Source organism: Anabrus simplex, chromosome 3 (assembly GCF_040414725.1).
Source record: "Anabrus simplex isolate iqAnaSimp1 chromosome 3, ASM4041472v1, whole genome shotgun sequence".
NCBI classification, from domain to species: Eukaryota; Metazoa; Arthropoda; class Insecta; order Orthoptera; family Tettigoniidae; genus Anabrus; species Anabrus simplex.
The window spans coordinates 452,868,913-452,891,238 of NC_090267.1; the positions used below are offsets into that span (position 1 = coordinate 452,868,913).

At 38.6% G+C, this 22,326-nt stretch overlaps 1 protein-coding gene across 1 annotated transcript in view; it reads left to right on the top strand.

Annotated features, from left to right (window-relative positions):
* Positions 1 to 22,326, top strand: part of LOC136867425 (toll-interacting protein) — an 81,073-nt gene that overhangs the window by 53,492 nt on the left and 5,255 nt on the right. The window contains exon 5 of the mRNA XM_067144626.2: positions 6,041 to 6,217. Within this exon, the coding sequence (XP_067000727.1) occupies positions 6,041 to 6,217 (177 nt within the window). The remainder of the gene's footprint in view (positions 1 to 6,040; positions 6,218 to 22,326) is intronic.

Sequence of the window (22,326 nt, forward strand, 5' to 3'; positions counted from 1 at the left end):
TTAAGGCCACGGCCGCTTCCTTCCAACTCCTAGGCCTTTCCTATCCCATCGTCGCCATAAGACCTATCTGTGTCGGTGCGACGTAAAGCCCCTAGCAAAAAAAAAAACAAAACTGTAAATGTCATTGCTGTCATAGGTAAATTTTTAATACTTCTTTAGTATTAGTCACCTCCTCTATCTGGACATTATCCTTGTAACCAACAGTCTTTACATACTGCTGACTGAATACTTCTGCCTTAAAGTACCTATACATACTCTTCCATTTTTCACTAAAATTAGTGTGGCCACCAATTATGCTTGCCATCATGTTATCCTTAGCCGACTTCTTTGCTAGATTCAATTTCCTAGTAAGTTCATTCAATTTCTCCTTACTTCCACAGCCACTTCTAACTCTATTTCGTTCCAACCTACACCTCCTTCTTAGTCTCTTTACTTCTCTGTTATAATATAGTGGATCTTTACTATTCCTTACCACCTTTAAAGCTACACTATTTTCACATTCCTCAACAATTGCTTTAAACCCATCCCAGAGTCTGTTTACATTTTTATTTACCGTTTTCCACCGATCATAGTTGCTTATTAAAAACTCCCTCATGCCTGTTTTATCAGCCATATGGTACTGCCTAACAGTCCTAATTTTAATCTCTTTCTTTCACATTTATTTTTAATTACCACAAAAACAGCTTCGTGATCACTAATAGCGTCTATTACTTCGGTTTCTCTATAGAGCTCATCTGGTTTTAACAGCACCATATCCAGAATATTCTTCCCTCTAGTTGATTCCATCACTTTTTGAATCAGGTGCCCTTCCCATATTAACTTATTTACCATTTGTTGGTCATGCTTCCTGTCGTTCACATTACATTCCCAATTGACATTTGGTAAATTGAGATCACCTGCTACGATCACATTCCTTTCCTTATCATTTCCCACATAGCTGATTATCTTATCAAATAATTCTGAATCAGCATCTGCGCTACCCTTTCCTGGTCTGTACACTCCAAAGACATTTAGTTGCCTATTATCTTTAGAAATGAGCCTTACCCCTAGAATTTCATGCTTGTCATCTTTAACTTTTTCGTAGCTTACAAATTCTTCTTTCACGGGAGTAAATACTCCCCCTCCTACCTTTCCTATCCTATCTCTACGATACACCCTCCAGTTCCGTGAGAAAATTTCTGCATCCATTATATCATTTCTCAGCCATGATTCAACTCCTTTTACTATATCTGGTAAGTATATATCTATTAAATTACTTAATTCTATTCCTTTCTTTACAATACTTTTACAGTTGAGCACTAACAGTTTTATGTCATCCCTACTTGATTTCCAGTTCCCTGTTCCCTTAACACCGCTGCCTAGGGCACCCTGTTTCCCTGAATGTACCTCCCTATAACCCTTCTAAACAAATTTCCTAACTTATATGTACCACTGCGGTTTAAGTGAAGGCCATCTGAGCGCAGATCCCTATCTCCTACCCACCTATTAGTATCTAGAAATTTCACTCCCATTTTCCCACATACCCACTCCATAGTCTCATTTAACTCCTCATTTGACTCCTTGTGTTCCCACACCTTATTAATAGCCTTAATTGCAAATGTGTTGTCTGTAGTGGATCTGTTAGTATGAAAACCATTCTGATAGTCCCCAATAACATTTACCGCAAATGATTTTAAACGCTGTAAAAGAATAAGAGACAAAATTTTTTAAGCCGTGTTTACAAGAGATATACCACGATAATTTTGAAGTTCTTCCTTATCCCCTCCTTAATGAATTGGGACAATAAGTGATTCCTGCCAGTCTTTTGGAATAACTTCGTCGTGCCATATCCTTAGAATGATCTTATATGTGTATTTATGTAATCTTTCTCCACTATATTTAATAAGGTCAGCAGGAATGTTGTCACTACCTGAAGCTTTGTTTTTTAAATTTATAATACTTTTTAATACCTTTTGATATGATGGCTCTGGTATTTGTTCTTCTGATGTGGAACTAGATGGTTTACCATACAGGTTTCTGGATCAGCAGAATTAATCAAATAATCAAAGTATTGCTTACTTATCTGTTATAATACTTGATCTTGCTTGAAATCCTTTTTTAATTGTTGACAGTTCCATACATCTTGCGGATGTTCCTGTTTCTGTAGTCATCTAGGATTGATTCTGTTTGTTGTTTCAGGTAGACTTTTTTCTTTCTACGAATTAATTTACTACATTCTTTGTTTTTCTCTGTATAGTTCCTCAACATCTACATTCCTGTTAGACTGCAGGCACTTATTTTGCCATACTGCCACTTCATTAGCTGCATCTTGACATTCCTCATCAAACCATTTCTTTTTCTTACTAACACCTTTTGGTAACACTTTCATTGCTACTGCTGTCATGATTTGTTTCGCATTATTCCACATTCGTTCACAACTTAGTCATTTGTTTCATCAGTGACTTGTATAGGATCTTTTCCCAGAATATCAAATTTGTTTGTAATTTCCACATTATACTTAAATCTTTCATCTCCTGCTTCAGTTTCTCAGTGTCAACTTTGCATCTTTCCTCAGTCTGTGATTTACAAGAGGTTTTCAATTTAATTTTAACAGAAGCAATTATAATATTGTGATCAGATCCTATCTCGGTTCCTCTGTAAGCTCTGATATCAGTTATGGAGCTTCTATGCCTGTTATCAATTAGCACATGATCTGATTGGCAGTCCTACAGTCACATGAATACCATGTTTCCTTATGTATTTGTTTGTGGGAAGGTGGTAGTCTGCACATTCATGTTTAAGGATGTAGCAAAATTGATTAGTCGAATGGCATTATCATTGCTTCAGTCAAGCAAACTTTCCCCTTCCTATTGTTGGCACAAAAAGTTCTTCCTTTCCAACTTTTGCATTGAAATCACCCAAAATTATTTTGACATCATGTTTGGGTGATTTATTCCACAGTTCTAACAAATCCTCATAAAAGGAGTCTTTAATATGATCATCGTTGTTTGTGGGGGCATGGCAGTTCACCAGTGATATGTTAAACCATTTAGAATGTACCCTCAAATAGCATAGTCTTTCATTCAGATGTTCAAATGACGGCACTGACGATACTAGTGAATTTTGGACACAGAATGCAGTACCAAATTTGTGGGGTCCAGTTTCTTTATCACTCTTAAAAAGTGTATACTTCCCCATGTCCTGTATACCATTACCTAATAATCTAGTCTCTTGAATTGCAGCAATTCCCATTCTATACTTCTCCAACTGTTGACTGAGGTTTGAAAGATCCAGGTTAATACAGGGTTCTTACATTCCAACTTTCTATTCGTAAAGGCGATTCCTGTTGCAGGGTTGTCATATTTGGATATCCATTCTTATTCATCCGAGGCAAATGTAAGATATTCGTAACAATCTTTTTTTACGCAATAGAGCCGTTAACCCTATGTGCAACCCCCAACCTGGAGGGCCAGAGACCTTGTCAGGGTTGCCATACCTTAGCCGAGTAGTCCTAGTTTTAAGGCACCAGATACTTGCCCTCACCCCTTCTATTAGAATAGGATTTGCTGGTTATAACCAGCTATTGGCCATCTAGTGGCTCTTCTGTCTTTAGGAGCAGTTTCTCCCTTCAAGGGCAAGAGAGTGCCTTCCTTCTACGTGCTCATCCGCCCTCCTAGGAGGCTGTTGGCATTTGGTAGAAGGTAGTCTCCTTATACCAGGAGATACTTGGTCCCTGCATTCGTTAGCCGCCTGTAGATAATGTATTCATCCATTGCCCCCTCTCTGCCACAGGGAGGGTTTCACAGTCATTGAAACTGGGACCAAAAGGCATTCCCCTCTTTCTCTGGTTCTTTCGAGAGGAAGATATGGAAACTCTCAAAGTAAAATTGCAAATGTTTGATTTGTCCTTTCGTCACAAGACACATCAATGCAAAGGTTATCAAAGTAGTAGTAATGCAGTCCCAGAGTGCATCCAATGGTATTAGCAATTATGTATGGTATGTAAACAAAGTCTCTAACATATCACCATGGGGAAAAATCAATAACATTAAAGGTCAGGAGACTTAGGAGGTTATTTGAATAGCACCAATCCATCTTCAACACAGTGCCCAATTCAACAGTGTAGGAGTTCCGCATTCAGGTAGTGACGCACATCAGTGTGCCAAGTATACCACCTTCGTTCTGCAATCGCACAGGAGACTTTCAGTTTGGAAAATCCCTTTTTATGTTCCACAGCAGCATGAGGACTTTCTGAACCCCGTATCAAGATCTTGTGGTTAAATGAAAAGTTGCCTTGTCAGTGAACTCCAGGCATGTGCCAAAATAGTTCTCGTATGGTTCTAGCATTGCATTTCAAATTTTGTACCTTTTTCCCTAGCATTCCACTGGAATTGTTGTAGTAGCTGTAGACAATGTGGTTTGTCGTAAACGTCATAAAATCTTCCAGGTACTGAGCAAGTTGGCAGAGTTTCCCATTTTCACACCAGGCAAATGTTGGGGCTGTACCTTAAGGCCACAGCTGCTTCCTTCCCACTCCTAGGCCTTTCCTATCCCATTGTCGCCATAAGCAAATTCTAAAAAAAATCTTCTGAACAATTAACTTTGGTATTCCAAATTTGCGACTTATATGGACTACTGTACGTATGAATCTTCATCCAACCCATTCCACTGTTTCTTGGAAATGCTTGATCATCTGGTGATTTTGCACAAGCCACATGTTCATTAAAGCAGTTGAAAGGAAAGACCAAACAACGAATGCTTCAGTGTTTGCTGATGATGTAACGATATGAAGGAAACGCAAGCAGAGGTCTATGTCAAACTAGATGTTTGGCAAGAAGAACCTAAAAGAGTGGGACTGATTAGTAGAAATTCTGAAACTGTCCATTTGAGAGTTGGAAGTGATAAAATGGATCCTATCTGCAACTTTAAATATTTAGGTAGCTTTATTTTCTGGGACAGTATCATAAAAGATTAAATCGGCAACAGAATGCGAACAGCTTCTAAATTCTACCATTCTGTTCAATGGGATGAAACATTTCCTCTGCCTTCTGAGATCTCCCTGTACAAAGCATACCTTGTATCAGTGTTGACTTGGACTTGAAGCAGCAACCTTGACTGGGTCAGCCAAATCTCTAGGCAACTGAAAGGAAGTTCCTCTGTTCTTGACCAAAAATATGGCTTGCGATTGAGGTAAGTAAATAAGTTTAAGGAAACTTGATCATGATTCGGTGCTGGTGTACTCAGGGAGAAATATATCTCCAGTTGCTATATATGTCCTAGCATGACCAAAAATATGTCTTTTGATTGAGGTAACTAAATGAAAGTCAGGAAATTCAATCATAAAATTACCAGTGTTTTGCCCCAGTGCCGTATGGGCTCGTTAGTTGAATAATGCAACTTTCCAGGACGCTGGCTAGTATACCAGTAGAGACACTACTGCAAAAGACAGGAAAGAATAAGAAATGAAGAAATAAGACAGTAACTGGGATTAGTCTGACACTTTAGAATTGAGGAGATTGCACTGATATGGCCATTTGAAGAGAATGGCTGCAAGTAAGGCAACAGCCTACTTCGACTGTCACAGGCAAAAGACCTAGAGAAAGACCGTGTGATGTTTGAAAGAAACAAATTTTCAAAGATATTGAAAAGCGATGTATGAATTGTAATTATTATGTTATGGACGAACAGAGGGGCAGAACAAACAAGAAGAGACTTCTGTATAACCACACCCGGCTTGCGGGTGCAATGAAATGATGATTATGACGACAAGCAATCTGTGTCCCTGAACTGTTCATACCATCACATAATGTTTTGGGGGCCTGGACAGTGTACTTCATGCTGTCTTCGCTGCTCACATTCTAAAACACTGAACCCCTTCTGCTGCAAAGCTGCTACAACTGTAAACTGAGCTTGTCTTGTCACCTAAGGTATCGAAGCAAGTGAAAATGTTAACATTTGAGATGTACTCTTTTGTTGTGTAGTACATAAATCATGCATGGTCATTATTTTAGAAATGATGGTATTTCTTTGGCAGTTGAATGTTATAAATTTTGAATTTCAGAATGCACCTGTGCAGCCATATGGACTATACCCATCAGCTGTTGCGCCTGTAGTAATGGTTCCCACTGTTACTCCTCCACTATATGGTATACGACCAACATATGCTCCAGTGTCTGTATATACAGCACCTCCTGCCCCTCCAGCACCTCCACAACTGTCAGAGCAGGAACTCAAACAGGTAATGTTGTTTTTCGTATAATTTTGAAAATGACTAGGAAAATCAAAAGTAATACATAACCAGTGAACAGTGATGGGAAAGGTACAAGAAAGAGATCTCATCTGGATGTAATTAACAGTTGAGTGATATTATGCCTACAGTGGCATTAAGTTCATTGTTGGTAAATTCGAGAAATTATTAAGTTTACTATTTAACCTATAGTCCAGATTAATGATTTCTTACTGACTTATCTGTTTCAAAATTATTGCAGTAAAAGATTGCAGCATTTACCCAGGTTCTCGTTAGAATAGGCTTTGGTGGCAAAGGCAAATCTGGCAAGCTCTCTCTGTCTGCAGCAACACAAGCAGGAGCTTTCAAAAATACCTTTAACCTTTTGAACTCCATTACCCTTAGCGTATGCTTCCTGCTCCACTCCTAATTAATTTGTACACTATAAACAGCTGTAGGATGTGAACGATGCAAAAGAATCTAACACAAAATATAAGTATGTTACATGAATATATTTACAATTAGGCACACAAAATACATTAATCCTTGTATGTTTTCACTGTGTGGTACTTTTCAAAACAGTTTTCTGGGTGGAGACCGGGTTTTCTCACTTTCTGTATTTTGACTTTAGCATATCTGTTGGTCTCATCGGCAATTTGCTTGAATAACTCGCCGCTAAAAATAAGTTGAAAAAATCCGTAAAGTGTTGAGGGATTGTTCCTACCTGATGCTTTGTATCCAAAAATTGTTTCATTGAATGAGAATGCAGGTAAATCAGTATCGCCAGCTTTCCACTCGCGCCATGGTTATGGAGGAGCATCACCACCTCCGGTTTCATTATCACTATCACTTTGTTCACTTTCACTTACATTATTCACTAATAAATCATCCAACTCAGTTGTTGGTTTATCATCGTCACTATCACTGTCCTCTAACTGTTCTAAAATATCCAGTTCCATGAGTGAAGACGAAGCAGAAGCCATGTTTACATTCAAACCACCACATCTGTGAGCTTGCATAAACATTTGAGAATAACAGAGCTTAAAAAAGTTACCACAATTCCCGCAAACTATTGTAAATAGGAAAACGTGTTCTCCCAGAGACCGTTAGATAGCTCTACAATACCAGAACACGGCACAGTCGTCATACGAGCGCTGAAAGTACGAGAAATTGTCATGTCAAGTGGAGCTCGACATCGGAGCGCAAGTCTAATATTTTAATGTCGAACCGCACTCGACATAGGAGTGCGCAAAAGGTTAATATGGAAAATAATGTGTCAATATACGATTTAGAATACAGTGAAACCTCGTTAAGACGAATCTGCAGGGGACAAGGAAAAAGAACGTGTTAAGTGAGAAAACGTACTAATGAATATAGGAATATATGAACAAAAACTAACCAACAGGAATATGGAAACGATAGATAAGATTTTCTCTGACATGAGGGCATTTTATGTTATGTATCTGCAGGTACAGTGGAAACTATAGGCTTATCTACCATTTCTAAAGAAGAGAGAAAAGTATTGAAAGGTGTGAAAAACACGAGGGAACAAATATGAAAATCTTTTCCGTTGGGGATTATAAAATAACAAGTACCAATGCACTGAATGGTGTGAAAAACACCAGACAGCAAATATGAAAACATGTGCACAGAGGCCAACAAAAATATCAGCGAATCATTGTGGATCACACTTTTTCTAAAACAAATGTTAGTAGAAGCCTTTTATTTCGGAGCAGTGGGTTATTAAACATTATTTTCTGGTCACACCCTTAGACAGTGAATTGGAAGTTACATTCGACTGTGTGCAACTGCAAGGAATGACTTTGGCCTCCATTTTGAATCGGACAAAACTTTGACCAACTTGAGTGTTCGAGTCGAAACTCGAAGGTGCAAGTTTCAACATTTGTGATCTCTGTGTGCTTATGTCAGTCCACTTTCTGGCGATATTTTAATTTTGTCTTTGCACCCGCTCCCTCCAGGTGACACTCAACCAAACATTAGTGTCTCCGACATGTAGGTAATAACAGAGAGAGCCCCGCACCCGCTCTCTCCAGGTGACACTCAACGAAACATTAGTGTCTCCGACATGTAGGTAATAACAGAGAGAGCCCCGCACCCGCTCCCTCCAGGTGACACTCAACCAAACATTAGTGTCTCCGACAAGTTATTAAGGAATTTCACATTGTCCATATCCGTAACTAGGCTATCACAAGATGAATATGCACCACACTAGTCAGATTTACAAGATTTTGTTCCTACTCTAGATATAGGCTACCGTATCATGTGACAAATATTAGCTACACTTCACTCAGCACAAAATAAATTTCTACCTTCTGAATGGAATGTGAAATACAAGCATAAACAGGCAAGCAAAACTGAACATTCTTGAGGCTAATGGCTTGCTCCCCAAAAGTGCAACTTATCCTTTGAAGTTCAGGAAGGTCTTTTCCCGTAATCGCACAACTGAGGCATCAGCTCTTATCCGAGTTGGAAATAAAGTTTCTTTCAGAAGGGATGACAAATAAAGTAACATTTTCTGGTGTATAAAAAATGTGATCGTACTAAGCGGTAATACCGAAAATTTGTGACTCGCTAAGTGAGGTATTTTTATGTACCAGTAGCTTTAATATGATGAGAATCGGGACTTTGAATTTACGACTTGCTAAGCGGGATAATGAGGAATTCACTAACGAGGTTTCACTGTATTAAAAATATCCCACTGTCGGCAGCCCTGAAAATGGTTTTCCGTGGTTTCCCATTTTCACACCAGGCAAATGCTGGGGCTGTACCTTAATTAAGGCCACGGCCGCTTCCTTCCCACTCCTAGCCCTTTCCTGTCCCATCGTCGCCATAAGACCTATCTGTGTCGGTGCGACGTAAAGCCACTAGCAAAAAAAAAATTTTGCTTTTCAGCATACTATTTAATTAATATTCAACACTACTTATATTTTATGCATTTTCATTTTTATGTATGGCACAGCATCACTCAACAGTTGGGGAACCCTTTCCTTATGTAGATTTGACCAGAATATTCCTGAAATATCAGTAGTATCAGAATTCAGTTACATCTTAAAACATGATGTACAGAATTTTGTACGATCATTTAGTAAACGTAATGTGATTACTCACGCATTCCTTTGTCGAAGAAGTTCACAATTGAAGGATGGTTTGTTTTTGTAAAACTTGGCAGCACACAAGATGAGCTTGACCAGGTCCATTCTCACTTAAGTTTGCAACTATCAAATTGGCAACACATTGATCTGCTGAATCCATAGTTTTGTCTACAGAAGCCCATATGTTTGATCTCCCAGGTCATTTCGAATTTTATCTAAAATCTAGTTGATGTAAATAAAATACACCACGAACCTGCTACGCAGGCGTAGCAGGGGGAGAGGTGATACTCCCACGTGGCGCGTCCCAGGTGGCGGATAGGGGGGTCCTAACCGGCTTGCCGGCGGACTTGAGGGAAATAAAATACCTCTCGCGGACCAAACACACACCCCCTGTGGGTGGGGGAGGCTGACGGATAATACACCCACGGTATCCCCTGCCTGTCGTGCGAGGCGACTAAAAGGGGCGACCAAGGGATGAATGAATTAGAACCATGAAACGACTCTTGATTCGTACCATCATGCGGGGAACACCATAGGTTGCATGTACTTGCGAGTAGTATCACCAACATGGTACGAAGTATGTTTGTGATTCGTTGCAGTAAAAAGCCTCACCTGGTGGATTCCAGTACCCGTGCGTTGTACCCATGTGGGCAACACCGCGGGTCTGGGCGTAGCCTGTGAGTTGTGCCACTATATGAGCAACATCGTGGGTCTGCATTGCCTGTGATTAGTACTCACTATGTGCGGAACACCACGGGGCCCTTGGGACCGGCACCCGTGACTAGTACCCTAGGTGAGGAAACTCATCGGTTTGCGTTGGCTGTGGGTGGCGCCATTGTGTGCGAAACACCATAGGTCTGCGTTACCTGTACGAAGTACAATACTTGTGAGTAGTACCATCTTTTGTGGAACACCGTGAGTCCTCGCTACTTCTGATTAATACCCCAACGTGACACATACCATGGTTCTATTTTACTCGCGACATGTACCATTCTGTGGGGCCTTAGACGTGGATTTTGCACCCCCTTTAGACACCAAGCATCATTGTGCTTTATGAGTGGTTCCTTGGTCGGTAATAATGTTATTTTCGTTCTCTGTTGAATCCGATCCACTGGTTTTTGTTTTTGTTTGTTTGTTTTGTGTTTTGTTGGGTTCATGTTCATCCATTCATTCTTCATGACATTTTTAATTTTTATTTTGGTCAGTGGATGCCTTTGTAATTTTTGTTCTTTCATTTCGTACCATTAGGGGCCGATGACCTTCGATGTTAGGCCCCTTAAAACAACAAGCATCATCATCATCATCAAATAAAATACAATTCATGTAAAGAAAGTAGGTTAAAAGTTACCTCTTTTCAAAAATGAATTTCATATTTCCAAATAACATTAAATGGAGATCATGTAAAAAGTAGCATAAATAAACTAATAAAAATCTGATTTTCTATACAGTATGTGTGCATTTGATATTGGACAATTTTTTTTCTTAAGGTTGTTGGATCTTTCTAATAATGTTTTGTATACATCTCAAAAAATATTTTAAATATGGGATTTTCCAGTTTTTCAAGCATTATATTTGCTCCCATTTTGAACATTTAATCTACAAATGAAACACTGTTTTCTTTTTTCTTTTTTTTTTTCTTTTACATGTGCACTTTCCAGAAGTAGTAAAATTTAAATAAAATGGTTCATTGCCTAGTATAAGGTGCTAATAGATTTTTAAATTTTTTTTTAAAAAATCACAATAGACTACATCACCATCTATTGTTAGAAATTCCTTTCCCTCAATCCATTTAGACAAGAAGTCTCTTCTTACACTTTTAACCAGTGGCATGACAACACTTCACAGCACAGTCCAACTCTAAATCCATTCTGAAGCATGCAAGCGTGCTGCTTCCTTCCTTCAATTATTTTGGCCTCAGACATGTGACTAGTTAGAGTTCCAGACAGGAAATTCCAGGATAACAATGGAAGAGGGTTCGGTACAAACCAAGGTTTTTAAGCCGCTCTTACAGTAACACAGTTTCACGGAAGTGTGATACCAATTCTGTTTTGTTCGTCTAACATAGACGAAAAAATTAGCTGTTATTTAGTAATGCACAATTTACTGTTCAGTTTATAGCAATTTATACTGGGACACCTTATTTCTAAGAATTACAGTAATCAACATGGGAGCTTTTTGGCTTCTGTCAATGTTTACTCAGACAACAGATAAGAAATTGCTTGGCTGATTGGATTATAGGACCTCTACTCTATGTACTAACTTTGTCAGGTAGGATGCCAGGAATACATTCTCCCTCGTCTCTCAATAATAGACATATAGTGCAGAAAAACTGTCCCAAATTCTGCAAACCAACATTCTTAAGACACTATCATGCAACTGTAACCTGACAAACCCCGGTCAGACATTATTATTATTATTATTATTATTATTATTATTATTATTATTATTATTATTATTATTATTATTATTATTATTATTATTATTTATTCATGTGTATATTTCAGTTATGTGTGTATTTAGCCGTCGTGGCTTAGTAACTCTTTTTGGAACTCTCATTATTGTATATAATCTCAATATTTATTTGGGACTAGCGTGTTTAGTTCACTCAGTTTATCTCCTGGTTGTGTACCTACGTGACGATTCTCCGAGTGGATGTTTACGTGTTGACGGAGCTGAGGTAGAGAAATTCCCGGAATTGGGCTATTTTAAGATGCTGTTGTGTTGGCTTGGGCTAGTGTGGTGCAAGCATGCGTCAGTAGTTGGAAGTTGCAGCTTGCAGTGTGCAGAGGTGATACTGGTGGTAATCAGAGAAGTGTTTGGTACGAGTTGAGGGAAGAGGTCTCATGCCATGTTGGGAGTTTTTGGAGATCTTCAGTTGACGGAACCAGGAAGAGTGATGCTGGAGTGGGATAATATGCTATGGTTAAGAATATCTACATGAGGTAACGAGTTGGGCCGTTCCAAAATACAGTATATCAACGCTATCAGCAAAAGGGAGTCCATTTTCGAAAAAGTCATGACTGCATGTGTATAATATGCGTTTCGGGATAAACTGAGTTCCTATAGAGAGAGAGTTGCTTCATAATATAGATACATTAATTATTCATATTAATATTCTGTTTATTTTGCTATATATATGTTCAAGGGTGTATTACGACGAGCTATGCTCAAATTTTAAGATATATTCTGGTTTAATTGATTAAGTAAATTTGTGTGATATTAAGATATATTCTGTTTAATTTTATGGGTGGGGGAAAGTACCAGATGGACTCCTTTTCCAATATTATTTTCCAGGTATCAGTGATTCAGATCTCCTTGTTACAAGGCAACGACCCTGGAAAATGAGTCTCAACAGCCGGCAAATTTTAAGAATTATTTATTTGTATATTTATGGCTCCCAAATTTCCATAAGTCATTATCAGTTTATATTTATTTAATAGAAAGACTTCACAACTTAACCTTATATATGCGCTAAAGTCAGAAGACGAGTCATATTATGATATATAAACGTCCAAATATTGTGTTAAATCCAAAATCTTCAAAATATGCATTATGCATGAATTTTCTCCTAAAACGACCAAAACATACAAATATGCATGGAAAAGGAACGGTTATTTGGAATCGTTCAGTCCTAAAGCAAAAATTTGTATGTAAAGTTTGAGAAGTGTAACCAACATATTTTAAAACGTGCATTTGCATGGAAATGCAGGTTCTAGTTATCATTATTGGTAACAGTCTCCAGTATTTTGTAAGTAGTAGACATATCATACTCAAAAAAGATTTCTCAAGTTTTGAGTCAAACTGCAATCTCTGCAAGGCAATTGTACTTCTCCAATAAGTGATCTGTATTACATTGTTCTCCAGGAAACTGCTCCTTTGGTGGTTTTCAGTTTATTTCTCGCACAGTGAATACTGGCCTAAGGAATACTTGTCTCTGCTACTCATTTTGTCACCTTATAGAGAGTACTACCAGGATTTTTGATGCAGAGTTTTTAAATATATTTGTACATTCTGTTTGTATTCACTTCATAATGACTTATAATACTTTCAAAGGACATAGTTTATTCATGTTAACTTGGTTCAGAGCACTTCCATAACAGAAATAAAGAACAATCAATAGTAGGAAGTTGTATGAACAGCATCTTGGAGGTGATAGATGAAGTACATTTTTATACTAGACATCAATGACTTCAGTAATCCCACGCAGTTTCTACTGACCAAGGTGGAAAAATTATTAAAGGTGTTATGCCAAATGCAGGGGAAACTTTCACCTGAGGATTTATGGTGGCTGCTGGATACTGCTATACTGGCAAGCATCCCAGCTGTGACTGTCCATCACATCTTCCCCTGTAGAAAACTCCAGCAAATTAGTCATGTCAAAATTATGCCTCTCTGCTTGACAGGTCATCTGCTTCCCAGTACCCTTTTGAGGAGTCCAAACTCTCGGAAGTCCATGGGTGCAATTGATTGGAAGGAAATAGCGTGTATTCCTATTTCTGTTTCCAGTTGTGCCGGAAATTGGTAGTTTGAAGCAGAGATGTGACTAGGTGCCTTATCTTGAATCACCTAAATGTTATTTACCACTGTACCAAACAGAGTTGGGGTCTCAGAATGATAAATTGTACTCGAGTCATTAGTTTGATAGTAGTTAGAATTGACTTCCACATTTTCAGTTACTCGACAAATTTTTAACTTGCCGTACAACTTCCTACTATTGATTGTTCTTTCCATGATATGGCGAAGTAGTAGCTTCTGTGTTCAGTTCTTGTAGTGCTCTTCTAGATGAAGGTTCAGTTGATTATGATGTTAAAAGTATACGCAGATGTGCCAAATGTATTTGCAGTAGATCTCTGTGGGGTTGGATTTTTTTTTTTGTGTGTTAACCTTTTTTATCATCTCACGAGTACAGCGTGTGGCAGCCCGTTTGAAATTAGTCTTATCGAGGCTTTAGAAGCCTTAATCAACAAAAGAGATGTCATTCTTTGAAACAACAAATCCATGTTTCTTGCAGGCTTCTATGATGCTACTGTGGCTGTACTTAGCATTGGAACGAGCAGTAATTTATGTGCTCTTCCCAATACTGCTTAATTTTTTTAGCATCCTGTTGCTAGATACTTCCACACTCAGTGCTTCGGTTAACACTAATAGGATGTTGTGAATGCTTGGTGAACGGAGCTGCCATGTATAGCATGCTGTTATCGTCCTTGAAACCCGTCACCAGAAATCACTTCCAGCCTGCCGTAGCTAAGAAGTGAATTTGCAAGTGTGTAAATTGTCGCTGCACAAGCAGCTCCTGAACATTTGGGCCAAATATTAGTGTGAAGATACATAGACATACTATATCATTATAATACTATTCCTGCTCGTGGGCCAACTCCCACTCTAGACAGCTTAAACTGTGTAAAAACTTTTTTAAAATGTGTGTTCAATGACAAAAGAATGAAATGAAATGCCAGAGAATTGTCATACAGACAAAAATTCTAGTACTTTACACCTATGTTGTTATTGGTAATATTTTAACCAAAGTTGCCAGTATGGTGGCTACAATAGCCCAAAATACAGTTATGTTTTTACACTGAATTCCAGCTTACTTATGATGTAGAATAGATGACTTCGATTCAATAGTGTATGATTTCTGCATCAAAAAAGAATCTATGCCCAGAGTAAAAAAATGTTCAGGAAAGTATAAACTAAAGGGAAGGGACCCCTAGTCTTAAACTAATATTGAAAAGCATAGGTTTTTAAGCTGAAGAAAATGTGGAACAACCCATCCCCAGAGAGAAATGACGAACCTTGAAAGCTTACAAGCTTTAATATATCCACAAAGATGCACACAAAATGCTATTAGTTGCTTACACTAATTTATTTACAAACTGTTATACATATGTCACACATCAATAAACCACCATATTGAACAACTGCCTATCACAAAGAATAAGAAGACTGCACCAGAGGCATGTCAACTACCAACTCAACAAAACCAATTCACATACTTCAAACACTTGCTAGCATGACTTCTACACAAGACACACTAAAACAACTCCTGTTAAGCAATAACTCAACGCCACCATCAAGACTGCCTCCTTATATATATTGCCTGGCCAGGCTTCTAAAAGGATATGTCACAACATATCTTCTCATAAATTCTAGAGTGCCTAATAGCCTAGTTATAATGTAAAGAATGTTCTACAACCATCTAGTGTCAAAGATACGCCATTCTGATATTAATATATTTTGTTAGTATTTCAAGAAAAGTATTTTTTCGCAAAACATTCAGTAAAATACAAGGCACATTTGGTCAAAATAATCTGCAATAAATCTACGTCGATAAGATGCCATAGCATTTTGTGCTCAACGACAGTTTGTCATCCATAACGGGGAACAGGTTAAGGAATAGAGGGAGAAAGGGTTTTACATACACAGTAATCATGCTAACACAAGAACTGGAACAATGATTCTATATAATGATATTCAGCAGCATTTTCCAGCAGTCAGACTTATTCATTATCATGCAGAAGGAGAAATCAATTCCGTTGTAGAACATGTTTGATCTTCATGACTTGACGTATAACTGGGAATTACCCTAATGAAATGAATGAGAACAATTGCAAACATATGCTTGCAAACACAAATAAACAATAGAAAAAAAGAATACTGCTACTTCCTATGACATCCTTACCCAGGTATCATTTTGGGCACTGGATCGTTGACCTCTTTCTACTTCTTGCACCTCTCTAGAAACATAAGAGATGTGCATTGCTTCTGGCATGCTCCTTAGATCTTTGTTCTGATCCACATACCCACAAGCATTATATATGTAATTGCCAGTTCTCAATAAGGCCGCCTGTAACCTGGAGAACAGATGCAGCCTGTTGGGTTTCAGTAACATTTCCTCCACCAAGGAACGAGCACCCAATTATAGTAGCTCCTCTGTCCAAAGCCATTGGCCCCTTTAGAGATTGGATTATTTCCTGCCACTCAGCACCTGGCATTGAGTCACTGGCTGTATGGTCTACTCCATCCTTTAGAAGGTAATCCTGACCAGACTTGAGAAAATAATTATAGAAGATTTTGGCAGCTTAATACTGAAGGACTTGGAAGGTAGTGATACAGTAGATCATGCAGCGATAGTGACTTGTGTGATATTGCATCCATTGGTGATCTGTTTGAAGGTGAACTGTAGACTAGGGACTGCATTGAATTCCCACCCAGAAGTCTCAATTTCTGATCAAGGAGTAGCGTTCATGGAATTTCAGTTGAAACTGATATTGCTTCCAGTTATTTGTACTTGCTGACATCAACAGTGTCACTTGCAGGGCCTGGTGCGTGTTTCATTTTCCTGCTTTTAAAGAACCTTCTCTATCTTTAGCAGATACCGTCTTTGTATAAGGTGTTGGTTAGCACTCAGGGTTTTGCTCATCTGTAAAACAAATGTTGGTGAATGCCAGGTTAAATCTGAAGGAGAGAGTTAAAAGCATAATGTGTTCTTAAATAATGTAATCTCTTTAAGTTAATCATAATGCCATACTCGAGTTTGAGACACTGTCGTGCATATCTTTTGTGGAATGGTCTAGTTTTGAGCCTCGTTTTTCAACTAGCCCACTTGTTTTACAGCTGTGAGCTTGCATTCGGGAGATAGTGGGTTCAAACCCCCACTGTCGGCAGCCCTGAAGATGGTTTTCTGTGGTTTTCCATTTTCACATGAGGCAAAAGCTGGGACTGTACCTTAATTAAGGCCATGGCCGCTTCGTTCCCACTCTTAGACCTTTCGTATCCCATCGTCACCGCAAGACCTATCTGTGTCAGTGCAATGTAAATAGAGGATTCAGTCGCAAAAACCGGGTTCCCAACTGCTTTTCAATCCCTTAGTTTTCAGGATTAGGCTTTCCAGATCCCGGGTTGTGTGGGATTGAAATGTACAGAGACCCAAAAAGAATTGACTGGGATAGATATAGAGAAGTTCTAGGGAAGGCTATACAAAACATTCCAACTAACATGAGAGGACAGAAAGAATTGGATGAGGCAGTGGAACTATTACAAGAGGCCATTATAGACTCATTCCATGACAACTGTCCTATCAAAGAAAAGAAAAACACCAAAAAAAGTAAGATGGTGGAACAACAAACTAGTTAAAATGAAAAAGGAGGTTAGGATGTTTTATAGAATATCATCTAGAAATGGTATTGGGACGTATATAATAGGAAACTCACTGAGTATAACCTAGAGATACGGAAAGCAAAAAAAAAAAAAACAACTTGGAGACTGTTCTGTAAGAAAAACGAATCACACACTGAAACAGCAAGGCTCCAGAAGGTTCTGAAAGCAACCCATATAAACCAAGTGGGGACACTGGAAAAACCAGATGGGTCATTTACTCAGGCGGGGAGGGACACGCTGGAGATACTAATGGCATGTCACTTTCCTGAGGCTGAGGAGATGACAGAAGAAGAAACGGTTGGAACAGAAACCTGAGCTCGAAAAGCAGACTGGAACTGTGCCGACAGAATAATAAAACATAACCTTGTAAAATGGGCAATCGATATGTTTCATCCTATAAAGGCTCTGGGGCCAGATGACATACTTCTGATACTCCTACAGGAACGCTGGGAGGTATTCGTCAGTGCCCTGACAGATCTTTTCAGAGCTAGTCTAGCTTTAGGGTACATGCCGAAATCATGGTGTGAAGCTAAAGTGATATTCATACCTTAGCCTGGAAGGGCAAATTATGCCCAAGCCAAAGCATACAGACCATTATGTTTAACCTCCTTCATACTGAAAGCAATGGAGAAAATTCTGGATAAATATATGAGAAGAACGGTGCAACTTAACGTTACATGAAAATGAGTTTGCATATAGACCTGGTAGATCCACTGAAGTAACACTCCACCATTTTGTTTGTAAACTAGAGGAAAGCCTAGAATATAAAGAAATTGCACTGGTGGCATTTCTAGATATAGAAGGAGCCTTCAGCAATACAACCTATGATTCTGTGATCAAAGCATTGGAAAAAAGCAAGGTGAATAAAACCGTCGTCAAATGGAATAAATCCATGTTAGACTGAAGGTAGATAAAAGCAACCCTGTTTGAAGAAACACTGATGGTAAGGGCCACCCGAGATTGTGTTCAGGGAGGAGTTCTTTCGCCTCTGCTGTGGAACCTCGTGGTGAACAAAATCATAGCTATGCTCAATGAACAGGGTTTTTATACACAAAGATACGCAGATGATCTCGTGATTGTGGTCGAGGTAGGGTGACAAGTGTTATCAAGGACCTCACGCAAAATTCACTTAACCTTGTGGAGAACTGGTGTCAGGAAGAACTATCAGTCAACCTGAACAAGATAACTCTGGTCCCTTTTACAAGAAGGAGAAAATTAGAAGGAAAGAGTTCACTGAAGCTATTTGGACAAGACATATATATGGAAGAACAGGCACTGCACATAGGTGTAGTGTTCGACAAAAATCTAACCTGGAATCCACATACAGAAAGGAACATAACCCAGGCCAAAAACTCACTGTATGCATGTAAAAGGGCCGTCGGGAAGACATGGGGCCTAAGACCATCAGTGGTAAAGTGGATATACACAGTGATCATTAGACCGTTGATGGCCTATGCTGCAATCATCTGGTGGCAGAAAGTAAGTCAAGAACAAGTCAGCAGTAGATCGGATGACCTACAGAGAATGGCATGCATAGCCATAACAGGGGCCTTGAGAACTACGCCGACAGAAGCCTTGGATACTTTACTAGACCTCCTGTCAATAAGCAATTTCATAAAAGGACTGGCTAGAATCAGTTAATATAGATTGGCACAATAGAGTGCTGGAATGCACAAAGACCCAATCTAGGACACTAAAATTAACAGAGTAATAATAGAGGAAGTTCTACATATGCCTTCCGATCATATGATACCAAAGTACAACTTTGAAAAATCGTTTGAGACCCAGATAATAAAAAAAGGAAGACTGGGTTACCAGCAAATGGAATACTGAAAAAGATATAGTGTGGTGGACTGATGGCTCAAAGATGACACAGGAGGAAGGATCAATGGGGGAAGACCTGAGAGATCAATCCAGATGAGCCTGGGCAACCACTTTACAGTCTTTCAAGCGGAAGTGAAAGGATTCACGACATGGCTTGAAGAAAATCTGGAAATGAACTATGTAACCATAATCGGGACAATTACGCTTACACATAATAATAATAATAATAATAATAAATATAGCAGACATATGATGATAATAATAATAATAAGACACGTAATAATATGAATAAGGAAATGGTAAATGACACAGTGGCGGTGAATCGCATAAAAACGTGGAAACGTGACGAGTATCTTTCGATATGCAAACTTACATCAAATATTAGGGAACACTTACAGGCCTAAAAATGACAAGAGAGGAGAGTGGAAAGTGCGAGGGCCCTACGAGGTCCATGGGAACGTATGGCGTTATGGGGGAGAAAAGACTTACATGAAACTCCCTCTAGCAAAGCAGGCGATACTTAACGCTTTTGACAAACTGATACAATTACGAATTAATGGATTGTTGATTAAAAAATCCAGGTGAAAGACATGAAATTACCAACATCGGGAATCTAGGTGAAACTCGGACACATTAAATTTAAATCTTTAAAAATGACATTAAGAAAAGGAAAACCAAAGTAATTAAATTAAATGAAACCAGAAAACATTGAGAATAACATTAAAATAACACTTACCGTGGAAAGGCAGGAGTTCCCGAGGGAAGCCCTCGAGCTTGCGCTCGCTAGGGCAGTCGGATGTAAAGGACGCCAAGCTCATGCATGATTATTCCGAAGCCGGCAGAAAGTTTGGAAATGGCCCAATCACAACCGACCAATGGGAAACAATTTCCACTAGATTCCCTATATTTTTGCCAATAGGAGATCTTGTTATTCTAACGAATGAAATTGCATGACCATATATGGTCATATTAAGATAGTTAGCAACTTCTCGAGATTTCCTATTGCGACACCTATTTCACCACCCAGTACAGGCTGTTTCAAATTAAATGTAGCGGTAGAGTGTCGGCCTCCGGATCCCAAGATAGCGGGTTCAAACCCGGCAGAGGTAGTCGGATTTTTGAAGGGCGGAAAAAGTCCATTCGACACTCCATGTCGTACGATGTCGGCATGTAAAAGATCTCTGGTGACACATTTGGTGTTTACCCGACAAAATTAATTAAATCTCAGCCATAGACGCCCAAGAGAGTTTCAGTTTACTCGGTCTGCCACCTAGTGGGGGCCTAGAGAAAAACGGAACATCGAAATTGACGAGCAGACAGCCAGATGGCGTCAAATTGAAATGTCTGCACACGGTAGCTGAGGCCATACGATTATTATTATTATTATTATTATTATTATTATTATTATTATTATTATTATTATTATTATTATTATTATTATTATTATCATGATATACAGATCACTTAATCACTCTTGCAATGTTAACAATCCAATCTTGAGGTTTTCTTAAATTACATTTTTACTAGTTACATAATTTTTGAATCAAAATACTTCTTGCATCTTGGAATGTTCATCTAGAGTTCCATATATCTTGCCTATTGGCTAAAAGAAAAATTATTACACACATATCCAAATTAATATCTCTTGCAGTTACATAAAATAATTCCAGTAGAGTCCAGAGTTCCAACCAAAAATGAAATCTTTCAGACACTTTAAATAAAAACTTTAAAATTATATTTCCACTATTGCAGTTCTCCGTCTCACCACATACTACAAACTATAGGAATAAGAACATTTTCATTTTTACGGACAGCCAAGTGGCTATTAAGGCACTAGAAGCAGTCCGGATAATATCCAGAATTGTCTGGTATTGCCATTCACTTCTCTTGAAGCTCTCAAAATACAACATTGTCAAAATAATATGGGTACTAGGGCATGCCATGTGTAGCCACACACTACATAGAAAAATGAGTACAAAAGAAACAAATGGAGAACTGGTTAAATACTCCAGGATGCAGGCTTGCAAAGGAACTTATGAAAGGACCAAACAAGGAGCATACTGAATAACTGTTGAAACTCAGCAGAGAAAATGTAAGATGGGTAGTAGGACTGTTGACAGGACACTGCCATCTGAAAAAAACACCTACATAGAATTAGAGTAATGAGAAACAATATATGTAGTAAATGCAATGAAGCAGAGGAATCAGCTGAACACATACCTTTTGAAGGTGAGGCGCTGGGTAGAATCAGACTCTCCACTTTAGGACTACCAAGTGAAGAGAGAGAGAAAATCCAAGAAGTCCCAATAAGAACAATCTGCAGCTTTGTGAAGGGAACAGTTATATCTATATGGGAATGAAGGAAAAACATGGTAGCAAAAGATCTTAGAGGTTGACGCTAATTAGGACCTAATATTTAGAGGCCCATGAAGAAAAGAATACAATGAAGAACTCTAGCGTGCTACATATCTTACTGAGGTCTGTTTTGCCAGCTGATTTTAGTAGCATTTGCGCCAGCAGATTGAGGGGTTGTTTGTTAAAACCTGCACTTATTACGTGAGTTGTTTATTGTTTTTTAGTTAACTTGTAATTAGTTGGTACTTGAATTTATGGATGTCAATAACAAAGGAATATAATTCCTGCAGTTCTGAGAAGTTATGTTTATATTGCACTAATTTAGTTTTTTTCTTTCTTAAAGGTATTTATGACCGACTATAGTGATTATGTTTCTACCTAAAGAAAGTTTTTACGTCAAACATGAAAAAGACTGAGATGCAACTTCGGTGTGGATAGCAAAACGGCGCAGTGTAAATACTGACCAGCTATAAGATGCCAAACACATCTTCTTTACAGGATGTCGTATGGGCTGTTACAAATGTGCTCATTCTTTGATCACTGTGCATATTGAACCAACGGACTTCAGTCACATGCAGATTTACATCCCTCTTGCGCAGTCCATGAATGAAATCCCAAACAATAAAATAAAAAAAAGAATACTACTACTTTCTATGACATCCTTATCCAGGT